Source organism: Manis javanica, chromosome 11 (assembly GCF_040802235.1).
Source record: "Manis javanica isolate MJ-LG chromosome 11, MJ_LKY, whole genome shotgun sequence".
Lineage (NCBI taxonomy): Eukaryota > Metazoa > Chordata > Mammalia > Pholidota > Manidae > Manis > Manis javanica.
In genome coordinates this window covers 76,487,973-76,515,849 of record NC_133166.1, presented here as the reverse complement: position 1 = coordinate 76,515,849, position 27,877 = coordinate 76,487,973, and the positions used below count along the sequence as shown (strand labels likewise).

The window sequence follows — 27,877 nt, the reverse complement described above, 5'->3', positions numbered from 1 at the left end:
TTGCTCATGCTTATATTCAGGAGATTTTTGCCTATATTGTCTTCTAAGAGTTTTATGGTTTCATGACTTACATTCACATCTCTGATCCATTTTGAGTTTACTTTTGTGTATGGGGTTAGACAATAATCCAGTTTCATTCTCTTGCATATAGCTGTCCAGTTTTGTCAACACCAGCTGTTGAAGAGGCTGTCATTTCCTCACTGTAAGTCCATGGCTCCTTTACCATATATTAATTAATCATATATGGTTGGGTTTATATCAGGGCTCTCTAGTCTGTTCCATTGGTCTATGGGTCTGTTCTTGTGCCAGTACCAAATTGTCTTGATTACTGTGGCTTTGTAATAGAGCTTGAAGTTGGGGAGCATAACACCACTCCCCTGCTTTATTTTTCCTTCTCAGGATTGCTTTATCTATTCGGGGTCTTTTGTGGTTCCATATGGATTTTAGAATGATTTTCTCTAGTTCTTTGAAGAATGTTGTGGTATTTTGATAGGGATTGCATTGACTCTGTAGATTGCTTTAGGCAGGATGGCCATTTTGACAATATTAATTCTTCTATCCATAAGCACGGGATGTGTTTCCATTTATTGGTATATTCTTTAATTTATCTCATGAGTGTCTTGTAGTTTTCAGAGTAAGGTCTTTCACTTCCTTGGTTAGGTTTATTTTAGGTATTTTATTCTTTTTGATGCAATTGTGAATGGAATCATTTTCCTGATTTCTCTCTCTGCTAGTTCATTGTTAGTGTGTAGGAATGCCACAGATTTCTGTGTATTAATTTTGTATCCTGCAACTTTGCTGAATTCAGATATTAGATCTAGTGGTTTTGGAGTGGGTTCTTTAGTGTGTTTTATGTACAATATCATGTCATTGCAAACAGGGACAGTTTGACATCTTCCTTGCCAATCTGGATGCCTTTTATTTCTTTGTGTTGTCTGATTGCCATGGCTAAGATGTCCAGTACTATGTTGAATAGAAGTGGGGAGAGTTGGCATCCTTGTCTTGTTCCTGATCTTAAAGGAAAAGCTTTCAGCTTCTCACTGTTAAGTATAATGTTGGATGTGGGTTTGTCATATACGGCCTTTTTTATGTTGAGGTACTTGCCCTCTATGCTCATTTTATTGAGAGTTCTGTCATGAATGGATGTTGAATTTTGTTGATTCTTTTTTAGCATCTATGGAGATGATCATGTGGTTTTTGTCCTTTTTGTTGATGTGGTGGATGATGTTGATGAATTTTCAAATGTTGTATCATCTTTGCATCTCTGGGATGAATCCCACCTGTTCATGATGGATGATCTTTTTGAATGTATTTTTTAATTCAGTTTGCTAATATTTTGTTGAGTATTTTTGTATCTATGTTCATGAGGAATATTGGTCTGAATTTTCTTTTTTTGTGGTGTCTTTGCCTGGTTTTGGTATTAGAGTGATGCTGGCTTCATAGAATGAGTTCTGAAGTATTCCCTCTTCTTCTCCTCCTTGGACAACTTTAAGGAGGATGAGTATTAGGTCTTCAGTAAATGTTTGGTAAAATTCAGTGGTGAAGCCATCTGGTCCAGGAGTTTTATTCTTAGCTAGGTGTTTGATTACCAGTTCAATTTTGTTGCTGGTGATTGTTTTGTTCAGATTTTCTGTTTCTTTCTGGGTCAGCCTTAGACGGTTGTATTTTTCTAGAAAGCTGTTCATTTCTTCTAGGTTATGCAGTTTGTCAGCATATTATTTTTCATAGTATTCTCTAATAATTCTTTGTATTTCTGTGGTGTCCATAGTGATTTTTCCTCTCTCATTTCTGATTGTGTTTATGTGAGTAGACTTTCTTTTTTTCTTGATAAGTCTGGCTAAGAGTTTATCTATTTTGTTAATTTTCTTGAAGGACCAGCTCTTGCTTTCATTGATTCTTTTGTTTTATTCTTTTCGATTTTATTTATTTCTGCTCTAATCTTTATTATGTCCCTCCTTCTACTGACTTTGGGCCTCCTTTGTTCTTCTTTTTCTAGTTTCATTAATTGTGAGTTTAGACTGTTCATATGGGATTGGTCTTCTTTCCTAAGATAGGCCTGTATTGCAATATACTTTCCTCTCAGCACAGCTTTGCTGAATCCCACAGATTTTGCAGTGTTGATTTTTGTTGTCATTTTTCTCCATATATTGCTTGATCTCTGTTTTTATTTGGTCATTGATCCATTGGTTATTTAGGAGCATGTTGTAAAGCCTCCATGTGTTTGTGGGTTTTTTAAATTTTCTTTGCATAATTTATTTCTAGTTTCATACCTTTGTGGTCTGAGAAACTGGTTGGTACAATTTCAATCTTTTTGAATTTACAGAGGCTCTTTTTGCAGCCTAATATATGATCTATTCTTGAAAATGTTCCATGTGCACTTGAGAAGAATGTGTATTGTGCTGCTTTTGGGTGTAGAGTTCTGTAGTTGTCTGCTAGGTCCATCTGTTCTAATGTGTTGTTCAGTGCCTCTGTCTCCTTACTTATTTTCTGTCTGGTTGATCTGTCCTTCAGAGTGAGTGGAGTGTTGAAGTCTCCTAGAATGACTGCATTGCATTCTATTTTCTCTTTTAATTCTGTTAGTACTTGTCTCACATATGTAGGTGCTCCTGTGTTGGGTGCATAGATATTTACAATAGTTATATCTTCTTGTTGGACTGACCCCTTTATCATTATGTAATGTCCTCTTTGTCTCTTGTGACTTTCTTTGTTTTGAAATCTATTTTGTCTGATACACGTACTGCAACTCCTACTGTTTTCTCCCTATGAATTGCATGAAATATCTTTTCTGATCCCTTTACTTTTAGTCTGTATGTCTTTGGGTTTAAAGTGAGTCTCTTGTAGTCAGCATATAGATGGGTATTGTTTTTTATCCATTCAGTGACTCTATGATTGGTGCATTCATTACATTTACATTTAGGGTGATTATCAATAGGTATGTACTTATTGCCGTTGTAGACTTAGATTCGTGGTTACCATAGGTTCCACCAAAGGTTCAAGATTAACTTCCATACTATCTAAGATTCTAACTTTATTCACTTAATGTGTTATTACAAACACAATCTAAAGGTTCTTTTCTTTTTGTCCTCCTTTTTCTTCCTCCTCCATTCTTTATATATTAGGTATCAAATTCTGTACTTTTTGTCTATCCCTTGATTGACTTTAAGGATAGTTAATTTAATTTTGCATTTGCTTCATAATGAGCTGTTCTACTTTCTTTACTGTGATTTTATTACCTCTGGTGACAGCTATTCAACCTTAGGAACACTTCCATCTATAGCAGTCCCTCCAAAATAGACTGTAGAGATGGTTTGTGGGAGGTAAATTCTCTCAGCTTTTGCTTATCTGGAAATTGTTTAATCCCTCCTTCAAATTTAAATGATAATCTTGCCGGGTAAAGTAATCTTGGTTCCAGGCCCTTCTGCTTCATGGCATTAAATACATCATGCCACTCCCTTCTGGCCTGTAAGGTTTCTGCTGAGAAGTCTGATGTTAGCCTGATGGGCTTTCCTTTGTATGTGATCTTATTTCTCTCTATGGGTGCTTTTAGCAGTCTGTCCTTATCCTTGATCTTTCTCATTTTCATTACTATGTGTCTTGGTGTTGTCTTCCTTGGGTCCCTTGTGTTGGGAGATCTGTGCATCTCCATGTCCTGAGAGACCATCTCCTTCCCCAGATTGCAGAAGTTTTCAACAACTATCTCCTCAAAGACACTTCCTATCCCTTTTTCTCTCTCTTCTTCTTCTGGTATTGCTATAATGCCAATATTGTTCAGTTTGGATTGGTCACATAGTTCTCTGAACATTCTTTCATTCTTAAGAGATCCTTTTTTCTCTTTGTGCCTCAGCTTCTTTGTATTCCTCTTCTCTAGTTTCTATTTCATTTAGTCTCCTCAACCATATCTAATCTGCTTTTAATACCCTCCACTGCACTCTTCGATGATTTGATCTGCGACCGGAATTCATTCTTGAATTCTTGAATATCTTTCAGTATCTCCATGAGCATGTTAATGATTTTTATTTTGACATCCCTTTCAGGAAGATTCATGAGGTCAATGTCATCTTTTTCAGGAGTTGTGTTAATAATTTTACTTTGAACCAGGTTCCTTTGGCATTTCATATTTGTATATGGCACCCTCTAGTGTCCAGAGGCTCTACTCTCTGGAGCTGCTCAGCCACTGAAGCAATGTCAAAGGTCACAGGGGAGTGGTATTGGTGCCTGGGGGGAGGAAACAGCTGTTTCCTGCTTCCAGGCTTGTATGCCTATCTCCACTGCCTGAACCAGTGGGCTGAGCACACAGGTATAAGCCTCTATGCTTTGCGTTTGTAGTTGCTGTAGACAGATCTTCCCTCTGGCTGGCCTATCACCAGGATAGGGTTTGCCAGTTTGCAAGCCAAGTGGGGCTCGCCAGGAGAAAGGTGCAGTAGGCTGCATATCATGGAGGGAGTCCTTGGAGCTGTGTATCTAGTCAGGGAGCTGGAGCACCTGAAAATCATGAAAACTTCCAACCTGCTGGGCAGAGTGCAACTGGACAATTTTGTCTACTTGTCCATTCTCCTGAGCAGTAAGCTCTGTGCAGTCCTTGCCCCTTCATCAGCCCTCTTGCTAAGGGCTTCCTTGTTAGGGAGTCTCTCAGACTGCCCGCCTTTGTTTTGTCCCAGAGCAGCTGGATATGGATCCCTGCTTTCCACAAGATGTTGGGATCTCAATCTCTCTAGGAATTCTGCCTGTCTTAGCTTTCCAATCCCCTAATCATGAGAGTATAATGAAAGCACCAGAAAATGTAAGTTTGTGCTGCCAGAATAAATCTCCAGAGTTAGGTATTCAGCAGTCCCAGGCCTCCACTCACTCCTTGCTCCATTTCTCTTCCTCCTGCTGGTGAGCTGGGGCGGGGGAAGGGCTTGGGTCCCTCTGGGCCACTGCTTTGGTATGTTACCATGTTCCATGAGGTCTGCTCTTTTCTTCAGATGTATGCAGTTTGGTGCATTCCTCTTTTCTGTTGCTCTTTCAGGATTAGTTATATTAATTATATTTTCATATTATATGCGGTTTTAGGAGGAAGCCTCTGTCTCAGCTCTCATGCTGCCATCTTTAATCCCATATAAGGTTTCATATGAAAAGTTTTATGCAAAACAATAATATCTGACACATTTATACATTTTCAAAAATTTGCTTTCATTCTTAGCAAGGATTGTAGTAGCCAAATTTAAAGTTTTTAAAGTTTTTATTTTAAAGAATCTTGTAAGAGTATACAGACTATCTTAACATAAATGCAAACACATTAAGGATTAATTTCATAACACACAAAATGTATGAAATGATTTTTCTTTTGGGTAATTTAAGAACATTTTTCAGATCTTGAATTTGATACTTTCTATGAGTTTATACTTATATTTCTTGGTAGAACACACATGCTGTATAAATAAGTATAACTATACACACTTACTGTATATACATATATCCATAGTAAACAAACATTCACCTTTTCTAATTATTTTTTCATTTTCTTTCAAGTTTGTGAAATGTTTCATAAATATGTTTTCTATAAATTCTTAAATAATGGAAGTAGCTAAAAACAAGAATACTGAAAAACAGTAGCATCAGGAGAAAGAGGAAAGAAATGACCAGGTAGACACTTGGCCTGAAAGAAGAAAAAAAAAGTCATGTTTATTTATTTAGTTAAACAATTTTTGAATAGCTAGCTATTATGCCAATGACAGAGAACAAAGATTAATGATACATCTTGTCTACTCTCAAGATGTTTACCTCTTAGCACTTGAGGCTGAGCAGGGAAGAAAATAGACAGTGTGACCTGTGTATTGAGAGAAGGAAGTATAATAGTATACAGGAGTCAGGCACCAAGGAAAGCCTTCCAGTGGAGGTGGCTTTTGAACTGAGTATGGGTAGGAGTTAGCTAGGTATGAGTAGGGTTAGTAGTATTAGTATGAGTTAGCTAGACAAACATGCCTGGGAGTGGAGGAAGAGACTAAGGTAGGCATAAAGTTTTAGGCTAAGGGAGATGCATAGAAGCATAGGAAAACCTTAAGATCCTCCAAGACATTCTGGAACTAAAACCAGTTCAGTGTGACTAGAGCTCAGGTGGTAGGAAAAGTGGTTAGAGGTGCAGAATGATAGATGGTTAGAGATGAGAAAGACAACTTTTATCAAGCTATAGAGTATGGCTGTTAGCCTACAGACAAGAGGAAGTTTCATAGATGCTACACAGAATTGTCCTTTCATTAGGGTAATTCTGATTGTAGTAAGAAGACTAGATGAATGGGAATCAAGAGTGTGGAGTGAAAAAAGTTATGAGATATATTTAGAAGTTAGATTGGATAGGTCTTAGTGATTAAGATGTAGGGTTTGAGAAATATGATGGAATAAAAAATGATTTCTAAGTTTTGGGATGAGGGAACTGTGAAGATGGTATTACCATTTTCTGACATAAAAAATTCAGAGAGAAGATCACTTTGCTGAGTATTGAAGCTGTGTGTGATTACAGTTGGTTTACTTTTGGGCATTTTGAATAGAATCTGAGGTATGTAGGGGGTCACCTATCTTCGGGAGAATAAAGCTGGGTAATAAACCCTTTTAACCCAAGAACTTCCAGTCATTCCTTGGTCTCACTGAATCCATAGTGAATATGACCAGGGCTGAAACCCTTTGGCAAGACAGATGGATTAGGGAGATAGGAATGGAATATAAGAAAATGCAGCTTGTGAGTGTGTGGATAAAGTGAAGGTCTATGGCCAGAATTCTTACCTGGCCCTGGTTGGCTAGCTCACTACACACATGTGGGCACTACGTTGTTATTGAATCTATATAAAGAGCTCCATCAGTGCTTTGGGCAAAACGGTGGCATAGCTGCAAGGCTTCAGGAGAGCAGAGACAAGACTGGAGTGGTAGCAGTGCCCAGGACAGAGACTGATATGGCTGTGCAGGTAGAGGCCCAGAGGCAGAGACTGGCTTGCTGCATGCGGACTCACTCTGAGTAGTTGGGATTCTAGTGATTGACCTGCCACAGTGGGAATAAAGTTGGTGTGGATAAAATGAAAGTTCCTGTGGCCAGGACCTGGTTGGCTAGCTCACTGCACAGGTGTGGGTAATATGTCGTTATTGACTCTGTATAAAGAGCTTTGCCCAGTGCTCTGGGCGACACGGTGGCATGGCTGCAAGGCTGCAGGAGAGCAGAGCAGAGGCTGGAGTGGTGGCAGTGCTGAGGACAGAGGCCCAGAGGATGGCTGTGTGGGTAGAGAGGCCCAGAGGCAGAGACCAGCTTGCTGCATACAGACTCACTCTGAGTGAATGGGATTTTAGTGATTGACCTGCCACTGTGGAAATACAGTTGGGTATAACCCTTTCCACCCCAAGAATGTTCTACTGTCATTTCTTTAGTCACACTAAATCCAGTGAACTTGCCCAGGGCTGAAACCTATTGGTAAGACAATTGGGTATAAACCCTTTCACCCCAAGAACATTCCACTGTTCCTTGATCTCATTGAATCCATAGTGAACTTGCCTGGGGCTGAAACCCATTGGCAAGACAGAGTGTAGACAAGTCTTTTAGGAAGTTTGTCTTACAAAGGAGAGAGAGAAGGTGGTAGCTGGAGGGGAGATGAGGTTTAAAACAAAAATCTTGAGGGTGATTAAAAGTCTTTTGGTGGTGTGTGGATAAAGTGGGAGTTCCTGTGGCCAGGATTCTCACTTGGTTGACTAGATCACTGCACAGCTGTGGGCAACACATGGCTGTTGACTCTATATAAAGAGCTCTGCCCAGTGCTATGGGCAGGACATGGTGGCAGAGCTGCAAGGCTGTAGGAGAGCAGAGCAGAGGAGAGGCTGGAGTGGTGGCAGCATCGAAGAGAGAGGCCCAGAGGATGGCTGAGCGGACAGAGGGGCCCAGAGGCAGAGAGCGGATTACTGCATGCAGACTCGCCCTGAGTGAACGGGATTTTAGTGACTGACCTGCCACCTGGAAATAAAGTTGGGTATAACCCTTTCACCCTAAGAACGTTTTGCTGTCATTTTCTTTGGTCACACTGAATCCATAGTGAACTTGCCCGGGGCTGAAACCCATTAGCAAGACAAGGTGTTAAAAAGAAAGACACAGGCCCAACATCACTTCTGCTAGGCCAAGCCACCAAACCAGAGCTTAACTGCAGTTTTGGCTTCCCCCAGAAACGTAAGAGTTTTCTGGTCATGATGGATAAGATAATGTCATTTGGGTCTTCTCCATTTCCCCCAAAGGAATTCACTTAATAAGACACTTTTGTCCCCAGATGAAGGTGACTTTACCCCCAAACATCTTTTTTTTCTGTTTTATTTCCTTGTCCTGCCTTTAAAAACCTCTCCCTTTCTATTGCCCTTCAGGGCATCTCTCTACTTGCTGGAAGGGCTGCTGCCTAATTCATGAATTGCTTAGTAAAGCCATCAGATTTTCAAATTTGCTTGGATGAATTTTGTTTTTTTGTTAATGGAAGGATCTAGTTGAGAGCAAAAGTTGAATATATAGAAGAGAGAAGGAATAATTGACTTGGAAGTTTCCTTTGAAAGTGGGAAAGAATGGGGTTCAAAGAACAGTTGGAAAAATATTCAAAGAGAAGGAATAATATTGCCTCTATTATACCAGGATGTAAAGAGGAGAGATATGGTGTAGGGAAAATGTAAGTTCCTATGGCCAGGATCTGCACATGACCATAATCTAGTTGATGATCTAATTGGCCTACTGCTGGGCTAATGCTTACACATCTCTTGGCAATAAGCCAATATTGTCTGTATTGCCATATAAAGAACTCTGCCCAGTGCTTGGAGCAGAACAGAAGTTGGAAGTGAAGGCAGAGCCTGGAGCAGAGGCTGAAGCAGAGACAGACTTGCCTGTTGTAGACATAACTCCAGCACTCGATCTGACACCATGAGAATAAAGCTTGGTACAAACCTTTTATCCACCAATGTTCTGTTCTCATTATTCGGTCTCACTGAATCCAGGGTGAACTTGCCCAGAGCTGGAATCTCTCTGTCTCATAGCTACACATGCATGCAGATATTAGTCAGTTTACATGTTTGGAATCAGGAATAGAGGGAGTTCCTGTCAGATGTCTTCTAATTTCTCTGTAAACAAGCTCATCTGATGATTTTTAAGGAAAAGAGGTTGCAGGAAGAAGCTAATTAGACAAGGTCTGAAGCAGCTCTTATGGAGAACAGACACACTGGTTGACCAGAGAAAGGTAGTAAGATTACCAGGTAGTGTTGGTGAATTTGAAGTTGGTGATGGGTGTGCCCCATTGTGTAACTTTCTTTACCAGTCCCGGGCTGTTCATGTGTGATTACAAAGAAAGTATGTGATTGGGGCCTTGCAAGATGAAGGACCAAATCCCGGAGGGTTAGAGACTACCTTTAATAAGTCGGTGTTACTGAAGTAAGTGGTAAGTCCATGTTACTGAAGTAGCAGACTTTGAAATGCAGGGAAAGAAGAAGTAAAAACGGAGAGACTGAAAGTAGAGGTGAAGGTCCCAGCGAGGATGAAGAAGGTTGTGTGTAGTTGAATTAACAAGCTGAGGTTCAGAGAGTGGGATGTCTGACTTGATGCTGTAGGAAGCAGAGAATTTATGATGGTGATACCAGTGTTCCAGGTGTGACTGTGGGAATGGGTGGCTGAAGTACAGCAGAGCAGGACACCAAGGTGAAGGTGAGGAAAGACCATGGTGTTGGCAGGGTTGGACACGTGGACATTGATGGTGGGCTTGAGGTGGAGATGAAAAGCAGTGTGGCAGGGCTGAAGTTATCAGTGCATGCAGGGGGGTTTGGAGAAGACACAGCAATGAGGACAGAGAAAGGGCAGGGAGTACAGCAGATGCCACGAGCCTCAAAAGGCTCGTGTGTGTTTAAAAAATTTGTTTGGTTTTGTTTTATATGAACCAGGATAAATAATGATCTGCAAGTAGTAATGGCACCTGGAAGCACATGGCGGGTGTTAGAAAATAAATAGACATCACTCTAGAGTTCTGAAGATAAAGAAGTGCCTCTAGGGGACAGAGGGCGGTAGGAGAGTTCAGAGGATAGTTGGGGATTTAGGTGAATTTGCTGGTTAAATGGTGGTTAATTCCAAAGGACGCAGTAGAAAATTTTGGGAAGTGGTTGAGCACTGGGCCAAAAAGCAAGGGGGTACAAGATCTTTGCTGCCTACAAGCTGATCATCAGCTGCGGTTTGCTCATGAAAAGGGCTCTCTTACTCGAAAGATGTTTGCCACCAGCTAACCCCTGCGCTGTGTCTGGTAAGAGAGACTGAACTGCAGTCCCTAACCTGATCGACTATCCTGTCCTGTGCACCGTATTCCCTGGCTACTGAGATTCAGCTACTAGGAGGTGAATTGGGCAAGTAGGCGAGCACTTCCTTTATTCTTTCTCAGCTCCTTAACTCACCTTTGTTGGTGGCTACTTGGGTGTACGTATGTTCTTAATATTTGTCCAAATTAAACATACTAATGAGAAAGAGAATTGCTGCAAAGAGGCTATACACATTTCCCAGAGTTACTTAGAAACATGCATAGCTTATCTCATTTTGCAGATTATTCACACCATTAACCTCCCATTAGTACAAAAAATCAAGGGACTGTAATATTTAAAGTATGGCCATAAATAACTTAATTGTTTGTCTTTTACTTTTGTTTAGTATTTTACAAAAAAAAGAGAAAAATCTAAAAAAAAAAAAAAAGAAAGAAAAAGAAAAACCAGGCCCAGGACAGAGAAGCAGTCATTTGCACTCCAGCTTTAGTGTTAAAATTTTTTACTCTGCTCTCCAAGGAAGCTGGAGCTGAGCCCAGGAAAATGCCTTCACTGCCTATTTCCTGGATGCACTGGAGGTGGCCAGTGGTCAGAGCTGACTCAGGGTAAGCAGAGGCCCAGCCATTGCCTCCTCCCAGTTCTCATGCTGCAGTTTACTGTTCATCTGCTAGGCGGGGTTAAAAAATATATTTTATGGGAAGACAGTTGCTGTAGAGGGGATGGAACAAAAAGGGACCCTAGCTGCAGTTACAGTTCTCTGGAGTACCTTCCTGCTGTATTCCTGGTATAACAGATATACAAGTTTTCAGGTATTGCATAGAGGTCAGAAGTATTAGAGTCACAGAAAAATGGGGAAGAGGTGCTTTTCGTTTTTAGCTATCGCCTGTGTCTTTTACACTTTCTCTCATTAAAGCTTGATTAGGCACTGGTCATTACCTGGGAATCATTCCAAAGGTCTCTATTGCAAATACAGTTGTTAGGTTACAGAAACTGCAAATTAGAAAAGTAATATTAAAGATTAATTAAGAAAAATATATTTTAAAACTTCATCCACATCTCTATGGTAAAAATCAAATCATATAGTCTTAGTTAAGGTATCATTTTCTTGACAATGGAGAGAATAGATACATTTATATGGTAGCTCTGATAATTTTTCCATGTGCATGCTTGCTGTAAGATTCCCCAGAACTTGTCAGTGCACCTCTCTATCTTCCTAACAGCTTTACATCATCATGATAGCAATGTTAACATTAGTAATAATAATATTGACAGAAATAATAGTAAACATTTACTAGGCATTAATGAATACTAATTGAGCATTTGCTATGTACCAGGCAGTGTATCAAAGGCTTTATGTGAATTATCATGGTTAATACTCATAGCAACCTTCCTTTTAGATGAATAAATTGAGGTTCAGATAGGGTAAGTTACTAGTTGAAGTTTATATAGTTGTAAGTAGTAGAGCTGGGATTTGAATCCAGGTTTTTCTGACCAAAGAGCCTGTGATGTTCACCTGATGTAGGCGGACTCCTCAGAAAGTTGAGACTGTCAGGAACTTGAGATATAGAACTGGTTATTATTTCTAATAACTGAATATTTAATAATTATTTCCAAGAATTCTGAGTATCTCTCATAATTTAGCATATTATTTAGAATGAGACAGGATATAGTTAAATAAACATTAATGATATGACTTGATATGATTTCACCTACCTTCATGTGGGAAAAGAGAGAAGAAAGGAACCTCAGATAATTTTTTGAGGAACCTTCATACTGTTTTCCATAGCAGCCGCACTAAGTTACATTCCCACCAAAGGCACATGAGAGTTCCCTTTTCTCCATATCCTCAACACTTATTTGTCTTTTGATATTTGCCATTCTAACAGGTCTGAGGTGACATCTCATTGTGGTTTTGATTTGCATTTCCTTGATGTCTAGTGATGTTGAGCATTTTTCCATGTACCTATTGGTGATTTGTATGTTTTCTTTGGGAAAATGTCTACTCAGATCCTCTGCCCATTATTAAATTGGATTTTTTGGGGTTTTTTTTGCTATTGAGCTGTATGAGTTCTTTATATGTTTTGGATTTTAACCCCATCTTGGATATATTTGCAAATGTCTTCTCTCATTCTGCTGATGGTTTCTTTTGCTGTACGGAAGTTTCTAGTTTGATGTAGTCCCACTTCTTTATTTTTGTTTCTGTTTTTTGCCTTTGCTTTTGGTGTCAAATCCAAAATCTCATCACCAAGACCAATTTCTAGGAGCTTACCACTTATGTTTTCTTCTAGGAGTTTTATGGTTTCAGATCTTATGTTCAAGTCTTTAATTACTTTGAATTAACTTTTATGTATAATGTAAGATAGAGGTCCAGTTTCATTTTTTGCATGGGCTGTACACTTTTTTCAACATCACTTATTGAAGAAACTGTCCTTTCCTCACTGTATATTCTTAGCTCCTTTACTGTAAATTAATTGACCATATATGTGTGTTTATTTCTGGGTTCACTGTTCTATTCCATTGATCACTGTGTGTTTTTATGCCAATACCATACTGTTTTGATTGCTGTAGCTTTGTAGTATAGTTTGAAATCAGGGGTCTGGTGTCTCTAGCTTTGTTCTTCATTCTCAAGATTTCTTTGGCTATTCAGGATCTTCTGTGGTTCCAAACAAATTAGGGTGTTTGTTCTATTTCTGTGAAAATTGTCATGGAATTTTTGGTTGGGATTGCATTGAATCTTTAGATTGCTTTGGGTCGTTTGGACATTTCAGCAATATTAATTCTCCTAATCCATAAACATGGAATATCTTTCCATTTATTTGTGTCTTCATTTTCTTTCACCAGTGTCTTATACTTTTCAGTTCAGAGGTGTTTTGCCTCCTTGGTAATATTTATTGCTAATTGTTTTGTTCTTTTTGATACAATTACAAATGGAATTATTCTTTATTTCTTTCTAATTATTCATTATTAGTTTATAGAAATGCAAGAGATTTTTGTGTATTGATTTTGTATCTTGCAACTTTACTGAATTCATGTAATAGTACTAACAGTTTTGTAGTGGAGCCTTTATGGTTTTCTATATATATCATGTCATCTGCAAAAAGTGACAGTTTTACTTCTTCCTTTCCAATTTGTATGCCTTTTGTTTATTTTTTCTTGCCTAATTTCTCTGTATAGGGCTTCTAATACTATGTTGAATAAAAGTGGTGAGAGTGGGAAACCTTGTTATGCTCCTGATCTTAGAGGAAAAGTTCACAGCTTTTCACTGTTGAGTATGATGCTGTGGGCTTGTCATATATGACCTTTATTATATTGAGGTACATCCCCTGTACGTATACTGTGTTGAGAGTTTTTATCATATATGAATGTTGAATTTTCTCAAATGATTTTTCTGCAACTATTGAGATCATCATATGATTTTTATCCTTCATTTAGATAATGTACTGTGTCACATTGATTGATTTGCAGATATTGAACCATTTGTTCATCCCAGGAATAAATCCCACTTGATCATTGTGTCTGATCCTTTTAATGTACTGCTGAATTTGGTATGCTAATATTCTATTGAGGATTTTTGCATCTATGTTCATCAGGGATATTGTCCTGCAATTTTCCTTTCTTGTAGTGCCCTTGTCTGGTTGTGGTATCAGGGCAATGTTGGTTTTATAAAATGAGTTTTGAAGCATTCCCTCCTCTTGTATTTTTTGAAACAATTTGAGAAGGATTAGTATTAATTGTTATTTATATGTCTAGTAGAATTCACCAGTGAAACTGTCTGGTACTGTATTTTTTTGTTGGAATGTTTTTTCTTATTGACTCAATCTCCTTCCTAGAACTATACTTTCATCACAACACTTCCCTTGTAAAGATACTAAAGAGGTTCTTTAGGACCTGGTTTGAAATTGACTTCAACATTTTGAATTGCCTGAAATTAGTCTGCCTCCTTTGTTTTTCTACCTTCTTCAGTGAAACTATCTTCCACCTTCCTGACTTCATGACTCCACAGCCTTAGACAGTACGCTAATGGTCAGCACCATCACATTATTAGTGTGACTTTTGTTTTCATCTGAAGGGTCTATCCTAGCCCTCCAGCAATGTAAATTCTACTAATGTTCCATATTCTCTGGGGAGTTTTCTTTGGATGCTCGGAAGAACATTGATCTTCCCTATCTCTGAATTATTATTGTGCCCACCAATAATACAAATGATTATATTTGAAGAATATCTCATGTATTATTAGCCTCCCTTGGTTTGCATGTGGACTTCCCACTACTCCTTCCCCAACTAGTTTAATTACAAGCACTTTGAAGGTTAAGATTAGGCTTATGTTATATTTGTGTTTATCACAGCAGTGGAACATAGCAAAGTACTCAGAATATAATTGTAAACCAATTTAATTGAAATGTTCAACTTAAAGATTTATCTTCCATCCCCATAGAATGTTTAATCTGATTAATACAAAATGGAAAAGCAAATATGTAAATAAAAAGAATAACAATCATCAAGACTATGTCAAGAAAATGTTAATTTTGAGGAAATAATGCTAAAACTATTATAATAAAACATTTATATTCACCTATAGTTTGGATCCAGGATCTTCACACGAAACACATATATTCCAGAATGGTCCACAGGCCAAATTAAATGGTTATGGTTAGACTTGTTGATAATCTCATATGGTTGATTTAAGTCTCCTGGTTTTCCAATTGTATAAGAAAAACAGTGCTTGTAGTTCTGAACAGAAAATAAAGAGAAAAACCTTTTTAAATTGGATTCTTGTATTTTTTGCTATTGATTTGTGTGAGTTTTTCAAAAAATATGTTTTGGATATTAACTCCTTATCAAATATATGATACTGACTGCAAGCTCCATGACTGTTAATTACCAGCTGGATCATTGCTTCCCAAGGAATATGTTATTTGGGCAGAATCTTAGAACATTTGGTTGCCCTCTGTGAGATTCTGGCTATATTGCCAATGGGTTTCCCAGCTCCGGACAAGTTCACTATGGATTCAATGAGACCGAAAAAATGACAATGGAATGTTCTTGGGGTGAAAGAGTTTATATCCAACTTTATCCTCACGGTGGCAGGTCAATCATTAGAATCCCGTCCACTCAGAGCAAGTCTGCATGCAACAAGCTGGTCCCTGCCTTTGGGCCTCTCTGCCCTCGCAGCCGTCTCAGTCTTTGTCCTCATAACTGCCACCACTCCAGTCTTTGCTCTTGCAGCCCTGCAGACGTGCAGCAGCCTGGAGCACTGGGTGGAGCTCTTTATATAGAGTCAATAACAATGTATTGCTCACACGCGTGTAGAGAGCAAGCCAACCAGGGCCAGGTGAGAATCCTGGCCATAAGAACCTTCATTTTCTCTGCACTGGCATACAGAGTGTCACTTACACCTATCTTCAACCCAAGACACTTGGATGGCCTTCAACAAAAAGTCAGGAGGGTAAGTAAGTTGTTTTTTAACTGATTCCATTACTCATTTAATTCCTTATTACCTCTCAATAGTGGAATAATACTTTTTATAATAAGTTGGTGGCCTATACTTAATTAATTAGTTCCACAAATATTTATCGAGTGCCCATAATAAGTTAGATGTTGGGATTCAGCAGTGAACAAAACAAAGTTACCTTCCCTTATGGAGCTTACATTCTAGTTGGAGAGCAAGATAATAAATAGGATAAATAATAGACCTATACAAGGTATCAGAGAGTTGTAAATGCTAATGACACTAAAGACAATAAAAGAGAGATATGGACTGTTATGGGATGATGTTTAACCTTTTCAACAGAGTAGCCAAGTCTTCACTGACTAGTTGATTTTTAAGTAAAGACCTGGAGGAGGGAGCCAGCTAGTCATGGTTGTGGGAAGGTGGGTGGTGGGGGGCAGTGAGTCATGTAGGCTCTGTCATAATTTTAAGATGGGAACTACTGCATGGTTTTGAGCAGAAGAGTGACATATTCTCACTTAGGTTTTGATGGGGTCACTCTAACTGCTGTGTCATGAACAGGTTCATGGTGGGCGAGGCTGAAGCAGGGAGACCAGTTAAGAGGCTGGTTTATAACCCAGATGATTGGTGATGGTGTCTTAGAACAGGGTGGTGGCAACTGAGGTGGTGAGGAGTGACCAAATTCAAGACATACTTTTTAGTCAGAACCAACACAATTTACTGAAACAACAAATGTGGAGTATGAGATGATGCTTAGAGGCTTTTATCCTGAGCAAACTGGAAGGATGGAATTTCCCTTAACTGAGGTGTGGAAGGATGTTGGAGGGGTATGTTTGTAGGATGGATATTGGAAGCCGAATTTTGAGTATATTAAGTTTGAGATGCTAACTGAAGCATCATCAGTTTTCTTTTTGTTGGAATATTCCCATTAGTAAATATGTGGTTATTTCAATTTACTGAAAAAAATAAGACTCTCCACCTCACCACTCTCAAATTACGACATGATTTCTTTCTTCCCTTTACTGCAAAACTCTTAAGCAGAGATAGCTGTTCTTGCTGCTTTGAATTATTTTTTTCCATATTAATTAAACCCACTTCAGTAGCATTTGTCTTTCACCATCTCACTACAACTGATCCTGTCAATGTTGCTAATTATCTCCATGTTGCTACAGTAAATGCTCAGTTTTCAGTCCTCACAGCTGACCTATCTTAGCTGTGGATTTGACAGTTGATCTCTCTCATTCCTGGAAGACTTGCTTTATGTGGTGTTCAGACTACCACCCTCCCTGGGTTTCCTCCTGATTTTTTGATTATTCCCTTTTCTGCCCCTTTGCCCCTCCTCATTTCCCCAGACTCTAAATATTGGAATGACTCAAGACTTAGTTATTCTCTTTTTATATATATATCAGGGGTTCTTAACCTTTTAGTGTGTGTGTGTGTGTGTGTGTGTGTGTGTGTGTGTGTGTGTGTGTCTATTATCTACCTGTTTATATATAAACTTCTCACTTTCTAAAATTTCTATGAGGGCCCCTTTGGAATCTGGTAAAGCCTGTGGACTTTAATGAATACCTTCTCAGAATAGTGTTTTTAAAAACATAAGAGAGAAGATTGCTCAAGATTGCTGCATGAGTAGGGTGGCGGTAATCTCCTCCCAAAACCATATATATTTTTGAAAATAGAGCAAATACAACTATTCCTAAAAGAGAGACCAGAAGATACAGTACAACAGCCAGGCTACATCTACATCTGCGAGAACTCAGCATCTCATGAAAAGGGTAAGATACAAAGCCATGACCAGTGGGACCTGAGCACTTCCCCCATTCCACCTCACTGGCGGGAGGAAAAGAATCAGAGTTGTGAAGGAGTGGAAGCACAGGCTGCTAAATAACCAGCCCCAGTAATCTGCACCAGGAGCACAGATACACATTGCACGGTGTACTGGATATTAGAGAAACGGAAAAGTAAAACCCAAAATGGAGACTGCAAGTGGGTCCCCACAGCTGGCTCTCCTGGGACAAAAGAAAAGTGGGTGCTTTTTAAAAGTCTTAAAGGGACAAGGGTTTAACAGGTAGACAAAATCATTCCAGCACACTCAGCTTAGTAGGCTGGAATCTAAGGAACTTCAGGCACCTTAACCCCCTGGGTGGCAATGGAGAAGCCACTCATGGGGAGAAGAAGCACGCTGTACATTCCCCCCTGTTGGCGTCTGCCATTCATTCCCCCCTGCCGGTGCTGCAAACAAACCGGCTGACCTGTCACCACTGTGGAGCAGCTGGGGAACAGCCCCACCCACAGCAACCACACAGAGTCTCCTCCAGAGTGCAAGGCCAAACCCAGAGGCTGCCCCCATGTGCAGCTGCCCAGCACAGGCAGACAAAGCCAGGGCAAGGTCCGGAAGGCACGAAGGGGCACCATTCTTACAGGAGAACACACCCAGAGTGTCAGCAACTCCCTGCAGTGCCCTAGGCTATCCTGAGGGCCACTCCACCCACGGCTGCTCAGGAGATTAACCCAGAGACTGCAACCTGTGTGCGGGTAACTGACACAGGCAGCAGAGAGAGGCAAGCAACCAGCAAGCAGGGAAGGACTTTGTTCTCCCAGCTGACACCCATGCCACCTGCCTACAACTACCTCTATTGCCATGACAAGGCAGAAGAATCTGGTCCAGTCAATAATAACTGAAACAACCCTAGAGAGAGGGCCTGGTGAGATAGATATAACCAATCTTCCTGAAAAAGAATTCAAAATAAAAGTCAAAACCATGCTGATGGACCTGCAGAGAAATATGCAAGAGCTAAGGGATGAAGTCTGGAGGGAGATAACAGAAATGAAACAATCAATAGAAGGACTTAAGAGTAGACTGGATGAGGTACAAGAGACTGTTAATGAAATAGAAATCAGAGAACAGGAATACAGAGAAGATGAGGCAGAGAGAGATAAAAGGATCTCCAGGAATGAAAGAATATTAAGAGAACTGTGTGACCAATCCAAATGAAACAATATTCACATTATAGAGGTACCAGAAGAAGAAGAAGAGAGAAAAAGGGATAGAAAGTGTCTTAGAAGAAATAATTGCTGAAAACTTACCCAAGCTGGGGAAGGAAATAGTCTCTCAGACCATGGAAGCCCACAGAACTGCCAACACAAGGGAACCAAGGAGGACAACACCAAGACATATAATAATTAAAATGGCAAAGATCAAAGACAAGGACAGGGTATTAAAGGCAGCCAGAGAGAGAAAAAAGATGACCTACAAAGGAAAACCTATGAGGCTATCATCAAACTTCTCAACAGAAACCTTACAGGCCAGAAGAGAATTACATGATATATTTAATGCAATGAAACAGAAGGGCCTTGAACAAAGAATACTCTATCCAGCAAAATTATAATTTAAATTTGAAGGAGGGATTAAACAATTCCCAGACAAGCAAAAGTTGAGGGAATTTGCCTCCCACAAACAACCTCTACAGGGTATTTTAAAGGGACCGCTCTAGATGGAAGAACACCTAAGGCTAAATAGATGTCACCAGGGAAAATAAAACCACAGCAAAGAAAGCAGACTGACCAAATACTAACTAAAGGCAAAAAATAAACGCAACTATCCACAAAAGTAGTCAAAGGAAACACAAAAGAGTACAGAATAAAACATCTAACATATAAAGAGTGGAGGAGGAAGAATAAGAAGGGAGAGAAAGAAGGAATCATCAGATCATGTTTATAATAGCATAATAAGCAAGTTAAAGTGAGACAGTTAGATAGTAAAGAAGCTACCCTTGAACCCTTGGTAACTACGAATCCAAAGCCTGCAATGGTAATAAGTATATATCTATCGATAATCACCCTAAATGTAAATGGACTGAATGCACCAATGAAAAGACACAGAGTAACAGAATGAATAAAAAAGCAAGACCCATCTGTTGCTTATAAGAGACTCACCTCAAACCTAAAGACATACACAGAATAAAAGTAAAGGGATGGGAAAAGAGATTTCATGCAAACAATAGGGAGAAAAAAGCAGGTGTTGCAGTACTTGTATCAGACAAAATAGAATTCAAAACAAAGAAAGTAACAAGAGATAAAGAAGGACATTACATAATGATAAAGGGGTCAGTCCAACTAGAAGATATGACCATTATAAATATCTGTGCACCAATACAGGAGCACCAACATATGTGAAACAAATAATAACAGAATTAAAGGAGGAAATAGAATGCAGTGAGACTTCAACACACCACTCACTCCAAAGGACAGATCAACCAGATAGAAAATAAGTAGGGACTCAGAGGCACTGAAGAACACACTAGAACAGATAGACCTAACAGACATCTACAGAACTCTACACCCAAAAGCAGCAGGATACATATTCTTCTCAAGTGCACATGGAACATTTTCTAGAATAGGCCACATACTAGGCCACAAAAAGAGCCTCAGTAAATTCAAAAAGACTGATATTCTACCAACCAATTTCTCAGATTGCAAAGATATAAAACTAGAAATAAATTGTACAAAGAAAGCAAAACAGCTCACAAGAAACACATGGAGGCTTCACAACATGCTCCTAAATAATCAATGGATCAATGACCAAATTAAAACAGATATCAAACAATATATGGAAACAAATGACAACAACAGCACAAAGCCCCAACCTCTGTGGGATGCAGTGAAGGCAGTTCTAAGAGGAAAGTATATAGCAATCCAGCCTATTTAAAAAAGGAAGAACAATCCCAAATGAATAGTCTAAAGTCACAATTATTGAAACTGGAACAAGAAGAAGAAATGAGGCCCAAAGTCAGCAGAAGGAGGGACATAATAAAGATCAGAGGAGAAATTTTAAAAATTGGGAAAAATAAGACAATAGGAAAAAATCAATGAGACCAGGAGCTGGTTCTTTGAGAAAATAAACAAAATAGATATAAACCCCTAGCCAGACTTACTAAAAGAAAAAGAGAATCTACACACATAAAGAGAATCAGAAATGAGAAAGGAAAAATCAGGACAGACATCATAGAAATACAAAGAATTATTAAGAAAACACTATGAGAATCTATACGCTAACAGGCTGGAAAACCTAGAAGAAATTGACAACTTCCTAGAAAAATACAACCTTCCAAGACTGACCCAGGAAGAAACAGAAAATCTAAACAGACCAATTACCAGGAATGAAATTGAATCGGTAATCAAAAAACTACCCAAGAACAAAACCCCCGGGCCAGATGGATTTACCTCAGAATTTTATCAGACATAGAGAGAAGACATAATACCCATTCTCCTTAAAGTTTTCCAAAAAATAGAAGAGGAGGGAAAACTTCCAAACTCAGTCCATGAAGCAAGCATCACTCTAATACCAAAACCAGGCAAAGATACCACAAAAAAAGAAAATTACAGACCAACATCCCTGATGAACATACTTGCAAAAGTACTCAACAAAATATTAGCAAACCGAATTCAAAAGTACATCAAGAGGATCATACACCATGTCCAAGTGGGATTCATTCCAGGGATGCAAGGATGGTACAACATTTGAAAATCCACCAACATCATCCACCACATCAACAAAAAGAAGGACAAAAGCCACATGATCATCTCCACAGATGCTGAGAAAGCATTTGACAAAATTCAACATACATTCATGATAAAAACTCTCAACAAAATTGGTATAGAGGGCAAGTACCTCAACATAATAAAGGCCATATATGACAAACCCACAGCCAACATAATATTTAACAGCAAGAAGCTCCAAGCTTTTCACCTAAGATCAGGAACAAGACAGGGATGCCCACTCTCCCCACTTTTATTCAACATAGTACTGGACATCCTAGCCATGGCAATCGGACAACACAAAGAAATAAAAGGCATCCAGATTGGTAAAGAAGTCAAACTGTCACTATTTGCAATGACATGATATTGTACATAAAACACACTAAAGAATTCACTCCAAAACCACTAGATCTAATATCCGAATTCAGCAAAGTTGCAGGATACAACATTAATACACAGAAATCTGTTGCTTTCCTATACACTAATGATGAACTAGCAGAAAGAGAAACCAGGAAAACAATTCCATTCACAATTGCATCAAAAAGAATAAAATACCTAGGAATAAACCTAACCAAGGAGGTGAAAGACCTATACTCTGAAAACTACAAGACACTCATGAGAGAAATTAAAGAAGATACCAATAAATAGGAACACATTCGTGCTCATGGATAGGAAGAATTCATATTGTCAAAATGGCCATCCTGCTTAAAGCAATCTACAGATCCAGTGCAATCCCTATGAAAATAACAACAACATTCTTCAACAAACTGGAACAAATAGTTCTAAAATTCATATGGAACCACAAAAGACCATGAATAGCCAAAGCAATCCTGAGAAGGAAGACTAAAGCAGGGGAAATCTCACTTCCCAACTTCAAGCTCTACTACAAAGCCACAGTAATCAAGACAGTTTGGTACTGGCACAAGAACAGACCCACAGACCAGTGGAACAGACTAGAGTCCAGGTATTAACCCAAGTATATATGGTCTATTAGTATATGATAAAGGAACCATGGATATACAATGGGGAAATGACAGGCTCTTTAACAGCTGGTGTTTGCAAAACTGGACAGGTACATGTAAAAGAACGAAACTGGATTACTGTCTAACCCCATACACAAAAGTAAATTAGAAATGGATCAAAGACCTGAATATAAGTCATGAAACTGTAAAACTCTTAGAAAAAAACATAGGCAATAATCTCTTGCACATAAACATGAGCAACTTCTTCATGAACATATCTCCCTGGGCAAGGGAAACAAAAGCAAAAATGAACAAGTGGGGCTATATCAAGCTGAAAAGCTCTGTACAGCAAAGCACACCATCAATAGAACAAAAAGGCATCCTACAGTATGGGAGAATATATTAATAAATGACAGATCCGATAAAGGGTTGACATCCAAAACATATAAAATGCTCACGCAACTAAACAAACAAAAAGCAAATAAGCCAATTAAAAAATGGGCACAGGATTTGAACAGACACTTCTGCAATGAAGAAATTTAGATGGCCAACAGGCACATGAAAAGATGCTCCACATTGCTAATCATCAGAGAAATGCAAATTAAAACCACAATGAGATATCACCTCACACCAGTAAGGATGGCCACAATCCAAGAGACAAACAACAACAAATGTTGGTGAGGTAATGGAGAAAGGGGAACCCTCCTACACTGCTGGTGGAAATGTAAATTAGTTCAACCTTTGTGGAAAGCAATGTGGGGGTTCCTCAAAAAACTCAAAATAGAAATACCATTTGACCCAGGAATTCCACTCCTAGGAATTTACCCTAAGAATGCAGCAGCCCAGTTTGAAAAAGACATATGCACCCCTATGTTTATTGCAGCACTATTTACAATAGCCAAGAAATGAGAGCAATGTAAGTGTCCATCAGTAGATGAATGGATAAAGAAGATATGGTACATATACATAATGGAATATTATTCAGCCCCAAGAAGAAAACAAATCCTACCATTTGCAACAACATGGATGCAGGTAGAGGGTATTACGTTCAGTGAAATAAGCCAGGTGGAGAAAGATTAGTATCAAATAATTTAACTCATCTGTGGAGTATAAGAACAAGCAAAAAACTGAAGGAACGAAACAGCAGCAGACTCACAGAACCCACGTATGCACTAACAGTTATGAAAGAAAAAGGGACTGGGGAGGATGGGTGGGAAGAGAAGGATAAGGGGGAAAAAGGAGCATTACGATTAGCAGACATAATGTGTGTGTGTGGGACACAGGGAAGGATGTACAACACAGAGAAGACAAGTAGTGATTCTATAGAATCTTAGTATGCTGATGGACAGTGACTGTAATGGAGTATGTGGTGGGGACTTGATAATGGGGGGAGTCTCATAACCATAATGTTGCTTGTGTAATTGTAGATTAATGATACCAAACATAAATAAATAAATAAAAAATGAACAGAAGAGATAAAATAGGTTGTATTACAAGGGAAACTAGTTATAAAGAAATAAAATTGTCAAAATATTATAAACAATAAGGCAACATATTGTGCATTTAAAAATTTTGCTTTTTAAAATAACATTAAAGAACAGGATCTAGCACCAGGTTTGATAAACACCATCATATTCTTGGTGAAGTAGGAAGCAAGTTTACTAGACAAAAAGGAGAATGGGGAAAGAGCGTGTAGAAATTTTAGGAGAGAAGAGAAAGTATGCAATCACTATTTAGGAGAGGGGAATAGGGAATGAACTAGAGTAATGCAGTTATATTTGTCTGGCAGGAACATGAGACCAATTTAATCATGCAATTAAAGCAAAACAAACCAGCATGGTATGTTTTGTCTGACCACAGTCAGCTGCCCAGGTGGGTAGCTGTGTTTAACTGGGCTGTGTTAGTCACTCACGAAGGGAGAGGGGGCCAAAGGAATTCAGGTTTGTATTAATAGAGTGATGTAATTATTGACTGTGGGATTTAAGTGGGATAAAGAGGGAAAAGAGAACCTGGGGTAAGCTGGAGGTGGTGGGGCCAGTGGACTGAAGGTTACGCTGGGGTTGAAGGATATTTCAAAGATTATTAGGGTAATGCAAGTAGGGCTATGTTGCTGGAAAGATAGGAAGTGGCAGATGGAAAGTGGGATGTTTGGAAGGGGAAATACAGAGGATAATGCACATCATTTGTGTATGTGTCTGTCTTGACATGCACAGATTCTCAAGTAGAAGCAAAATTCTTATTGTAGGGGTTACATTTTTCAGGCTGAGGTATCTTACATGTCACTTTTTGTAAGGTGTATGATTTGTACGGTGTATGATTTGATTCTCTAAATAACAAATTAATTTTAATCTACGAAAATTCACCTGGAAAAAATTGAGAACAGTATTGGATTGATAACTGGCATTCAGAAATGACCTTTCAGTTGTGCAAGAATGAAAACTTCAGGAATTCTTTTTTTTATTTTTATTTTTATTTATTTTTATTTTTTAATTTGGTATCATTAATCTACAATTACATGAAAGACATTATGTTGACTAGGCTCCCCCCTTCACTAAGTGCCCCCCACATACCCCTTCACAGTCACTGTTCATCTGCGTAGTAAGATGCTGTAAAATGACTACTTGTCTTCTCTGTGTTGCACTCAATGCTTTAGTATGTTTGTCCGATATTTGATAATCTGCAAACACATTTTTCAGCAGAGAAAATTAAAATTGTTGGTAAAACAGGAACAACAGAAGATCAGATGGAAATTAAGATGAAGCTTTTGGAAATCATAATATTAATTCAATAGAAAAAGTGGATTTGATTTACAAAAGCACAATTAAGTGCAAAGTGTTTCCATCAAGCTGTTGTAATGCTGAAATACCAAATTAGTTATTAGAGACAAACAGTTTGTAAGGTAATGCTTTTCATACCTCAGGTCCCCAGGCTTCTTCCAATGGAAGGTCTTTGTTAAGCATAGTCATTGATTTCCATGTCTGGGCTTCATTTAAACAACCACTCTGTCAAAAAATCACATATGTGTATATAAGCATTGTAATACCCATTATTCCTATGTATTTAATATATTTTAATGCTATTGAAAATTTATATTTAAAATACTTAATTATGTAAATGTTCGCTGATGTACACAGGAATCTGACTTTTGTACATTTGTATGAAGAGAGCTTCTTAACGCACTTGCTTATTAATTATAATTGTTTCACATGTTATCTGTGAATACTTTAATTTCTTCCTTTCGAAACCTATACATTTTACTTATTTTTATTGTTTATTGTTTGCCTTATTACAAAGATCAGAAGCAGTGTTATATGAACGTGGTGATAACCACCACCCTGTTTCAGTCTAGATTTTAGAGGGAAGGCTTTCAAATTTTCACCATTAAGTATGATGTTGTCTAAAGTTTTTTTTTGTATCTACATTTGAGTAAGTTAAGGAAATTGCTATCTACTCATAACTTTCTAAGATTTACATTTAAAATTTTGTTATGTATGGATGACAATCTTTTAATCAGATGACTTCATTTACTATTATAATAATCATATGTATTTTCTTCTTTATTCTTTTACTAGAGTGGATTACTTCAGTTTTAGTTTTCAATCCCAATCTTTCATTCATGAAATAAAAAACTTGGTCTAGATGTGTGATTTTTTAATGTATTGCTGGGTTTGATTTGCTAGTACTTTGTTCAAGTGTTTTGTGGCCAGGTAATGAATGAGGTTGGTGCATAATTCTCTTTTCTTTTCGGATCCTCATAGGGTCCTCTTGGAATAACTTGGAAAGTGCTTTCTCCACCTTAATACTCTGGGAGAATTTTTATAAGGCTGAAATTAAAATTTCCATTAATGTTTGGTAGGCTTCATCAGGAAAGCCATCAGGGATTAGAGATTTCAGTTTTTTTCTTAGATGGAAGAAACTATGGTAAATTGTGTTTGTCAAAGCATTTGTCCATTGTCAAATATGTTAATATACATTTGTTCATAATAACTTCTATTATTTGGGTTGTTAAAAGGTGATATTCCAATTTTATCTTTTTTTTCATTTGTAACTGGAATAATTTTATGAAGAGATGCTTTCCTTCATCTACTATTTGGCTACCCACTGGTATAATTCATTTAAGGAAGGTAGTATAAATTGTTCTTTCTTTATTTTCCAGTTTTCAAAATAAGGAATTGGTTTCCTACCATTCTCCACAGGTGATCTTAAAAAAATAATTATGAAATTATAGATTGACATATTTAATGGACTTTAACCCATTGCAATAATTACCCTTAATGTAGATGAAGTTGTCCCATCTTTGGCCAGTTGAAACCTCTTCACATCAACTTGTGATTACTTCTGATGTGACCCTAGTGGTCTTTGATATGTCCTAGCCATTGGATATGTCAAACTATTCCAAGCTCATGTTGTATATTTATTTCTTCCTTGCAGTCTTGGAATCAGCCATTTATCTAAGATTCCCAGTTTGGTTTTAGTGAAAAACTGTATTTCAAGACAGCAATCTGAGTACTAAGGATACTTAAGCTACTAACTAGTTGTGTTCCTGGGGATTTTAAAGGATTGACTAAGAAAATTTATCTGTTTCTCTATATCTTCCTGTATGAACACTATATTTACACATATCCAGATCAATATCCAAAACCGGAAGAGTTCTACTGTCCTATTTAAATTCAGGATTTTTGTCTTTCTTCTATCTTACATATGTTATCTCCTTGCCTTTACATCAAAACACCTGGTGAAGAATGACAGTATTAGAATATCCTATCATTACACATTTGCTTTATTTCACATTATACACCTCTCAGCAACAGAATGACAATAGAAAGATTACTGTCACTATCATGATTACTGAAAACAGTTGTATTTTCCTCTTGCATAGCATCTTTACATTCTCCTACCATGTATTTTAATTGTACTGTATCTATATTGCCAGAGAATCAATCTATTATATACTATACTCTTTCCCTTTTAACCCATATTTTTAGGTTTCCTAAGTGACTCTACACTATAATGCTTCCCTCTAGTTCTTATGTGGATATCTCTTTAGCAATTTTGATTATCTGAAGCTTATTATTTAGTAATTCGCTCAGAGAAGGTGCATGGGAGCAATATTATCTGAGCTTTTTACATGTTGATAACAGTTTGTGCCTTTTACAGTACAGTCAGATTTGCTACATTTAAATCTTTGGCTCACATTTATTTTCATTCAGTGTTTTAAATATTTTACTCCATTTTCTCCTGCCATAAAGCATTGCTGTAAAAATATCTGATGATAATTTAATTTTACTTTCCTTATAAATTGCTTGCTCTTTAGGCTAGATGCCCACTGGGGTTGGTTGCATATATGGTATGCTCTTTCAATATTAAGCTTCACATATTTTTCTTGAGGGGGAGATGTTTTGTTGAATTATTAGTATTGGTTTTGGTACCTGTGCTCTGGGTTTCTTTCTCAGGGCTTCCATTTATCCATCTATTAGATCTTCTTTACCTGTCTTCAGTATTTGTCACTTTCAAATCCTTTTTGTCCCATTCATTTTTTTACTTGAAAAATTTTCCTCTTTTAATTTCATATATCTTTTAAGGATCTCTCTTGTTTGTAGTCAGTTTTTAAAGGCTATTTTTATTGCATATAGAATTCTAGGTTTGGAGA

General features: G+C 38.1%; 1 protein-coding gene across 1 annotated transcript in view; it reads right to left on the bottom strand.

Annotated features, from left to right (window-relative positions):
* Nucleotides 1–5,253: 5,253 nt before the first annotated feature.
* The window catches only part of CATSPERE (catsper channel auxiliary subunit epsilon), a 151,229-nt gene continuing 128,605 nt past the window's right edge, over nucleotides 5,254–27,877 (bottom strand). Inside the window, exons 19-22 of the mRNA XM_073215735.1 lie at nucleotides 25,143–25,229; nucleotides 14,852–15,009; nucleotides 11,215–11,268; nucleotides 5,254–5,638 (exon numbers count right to left, since the gene is read on the bottom strand). Coding sequence (XP_073071836.1) covers nucleotides 5,497–5,638; nucleotides 11,215–11,268; nucleotides 14,852–15,009; nucleotides 25,143–25,229 — 441 coding nt within the window. The 3' untranslated portion in view covers nucleotides 5,254–5,496. The remainder of the gene's footprint in view (nucleotides 5,639–11,214; nucleotides 11,269–14,851; nucleotides 15,010–25,142; nucleotides 25,230–27,877) is intronic.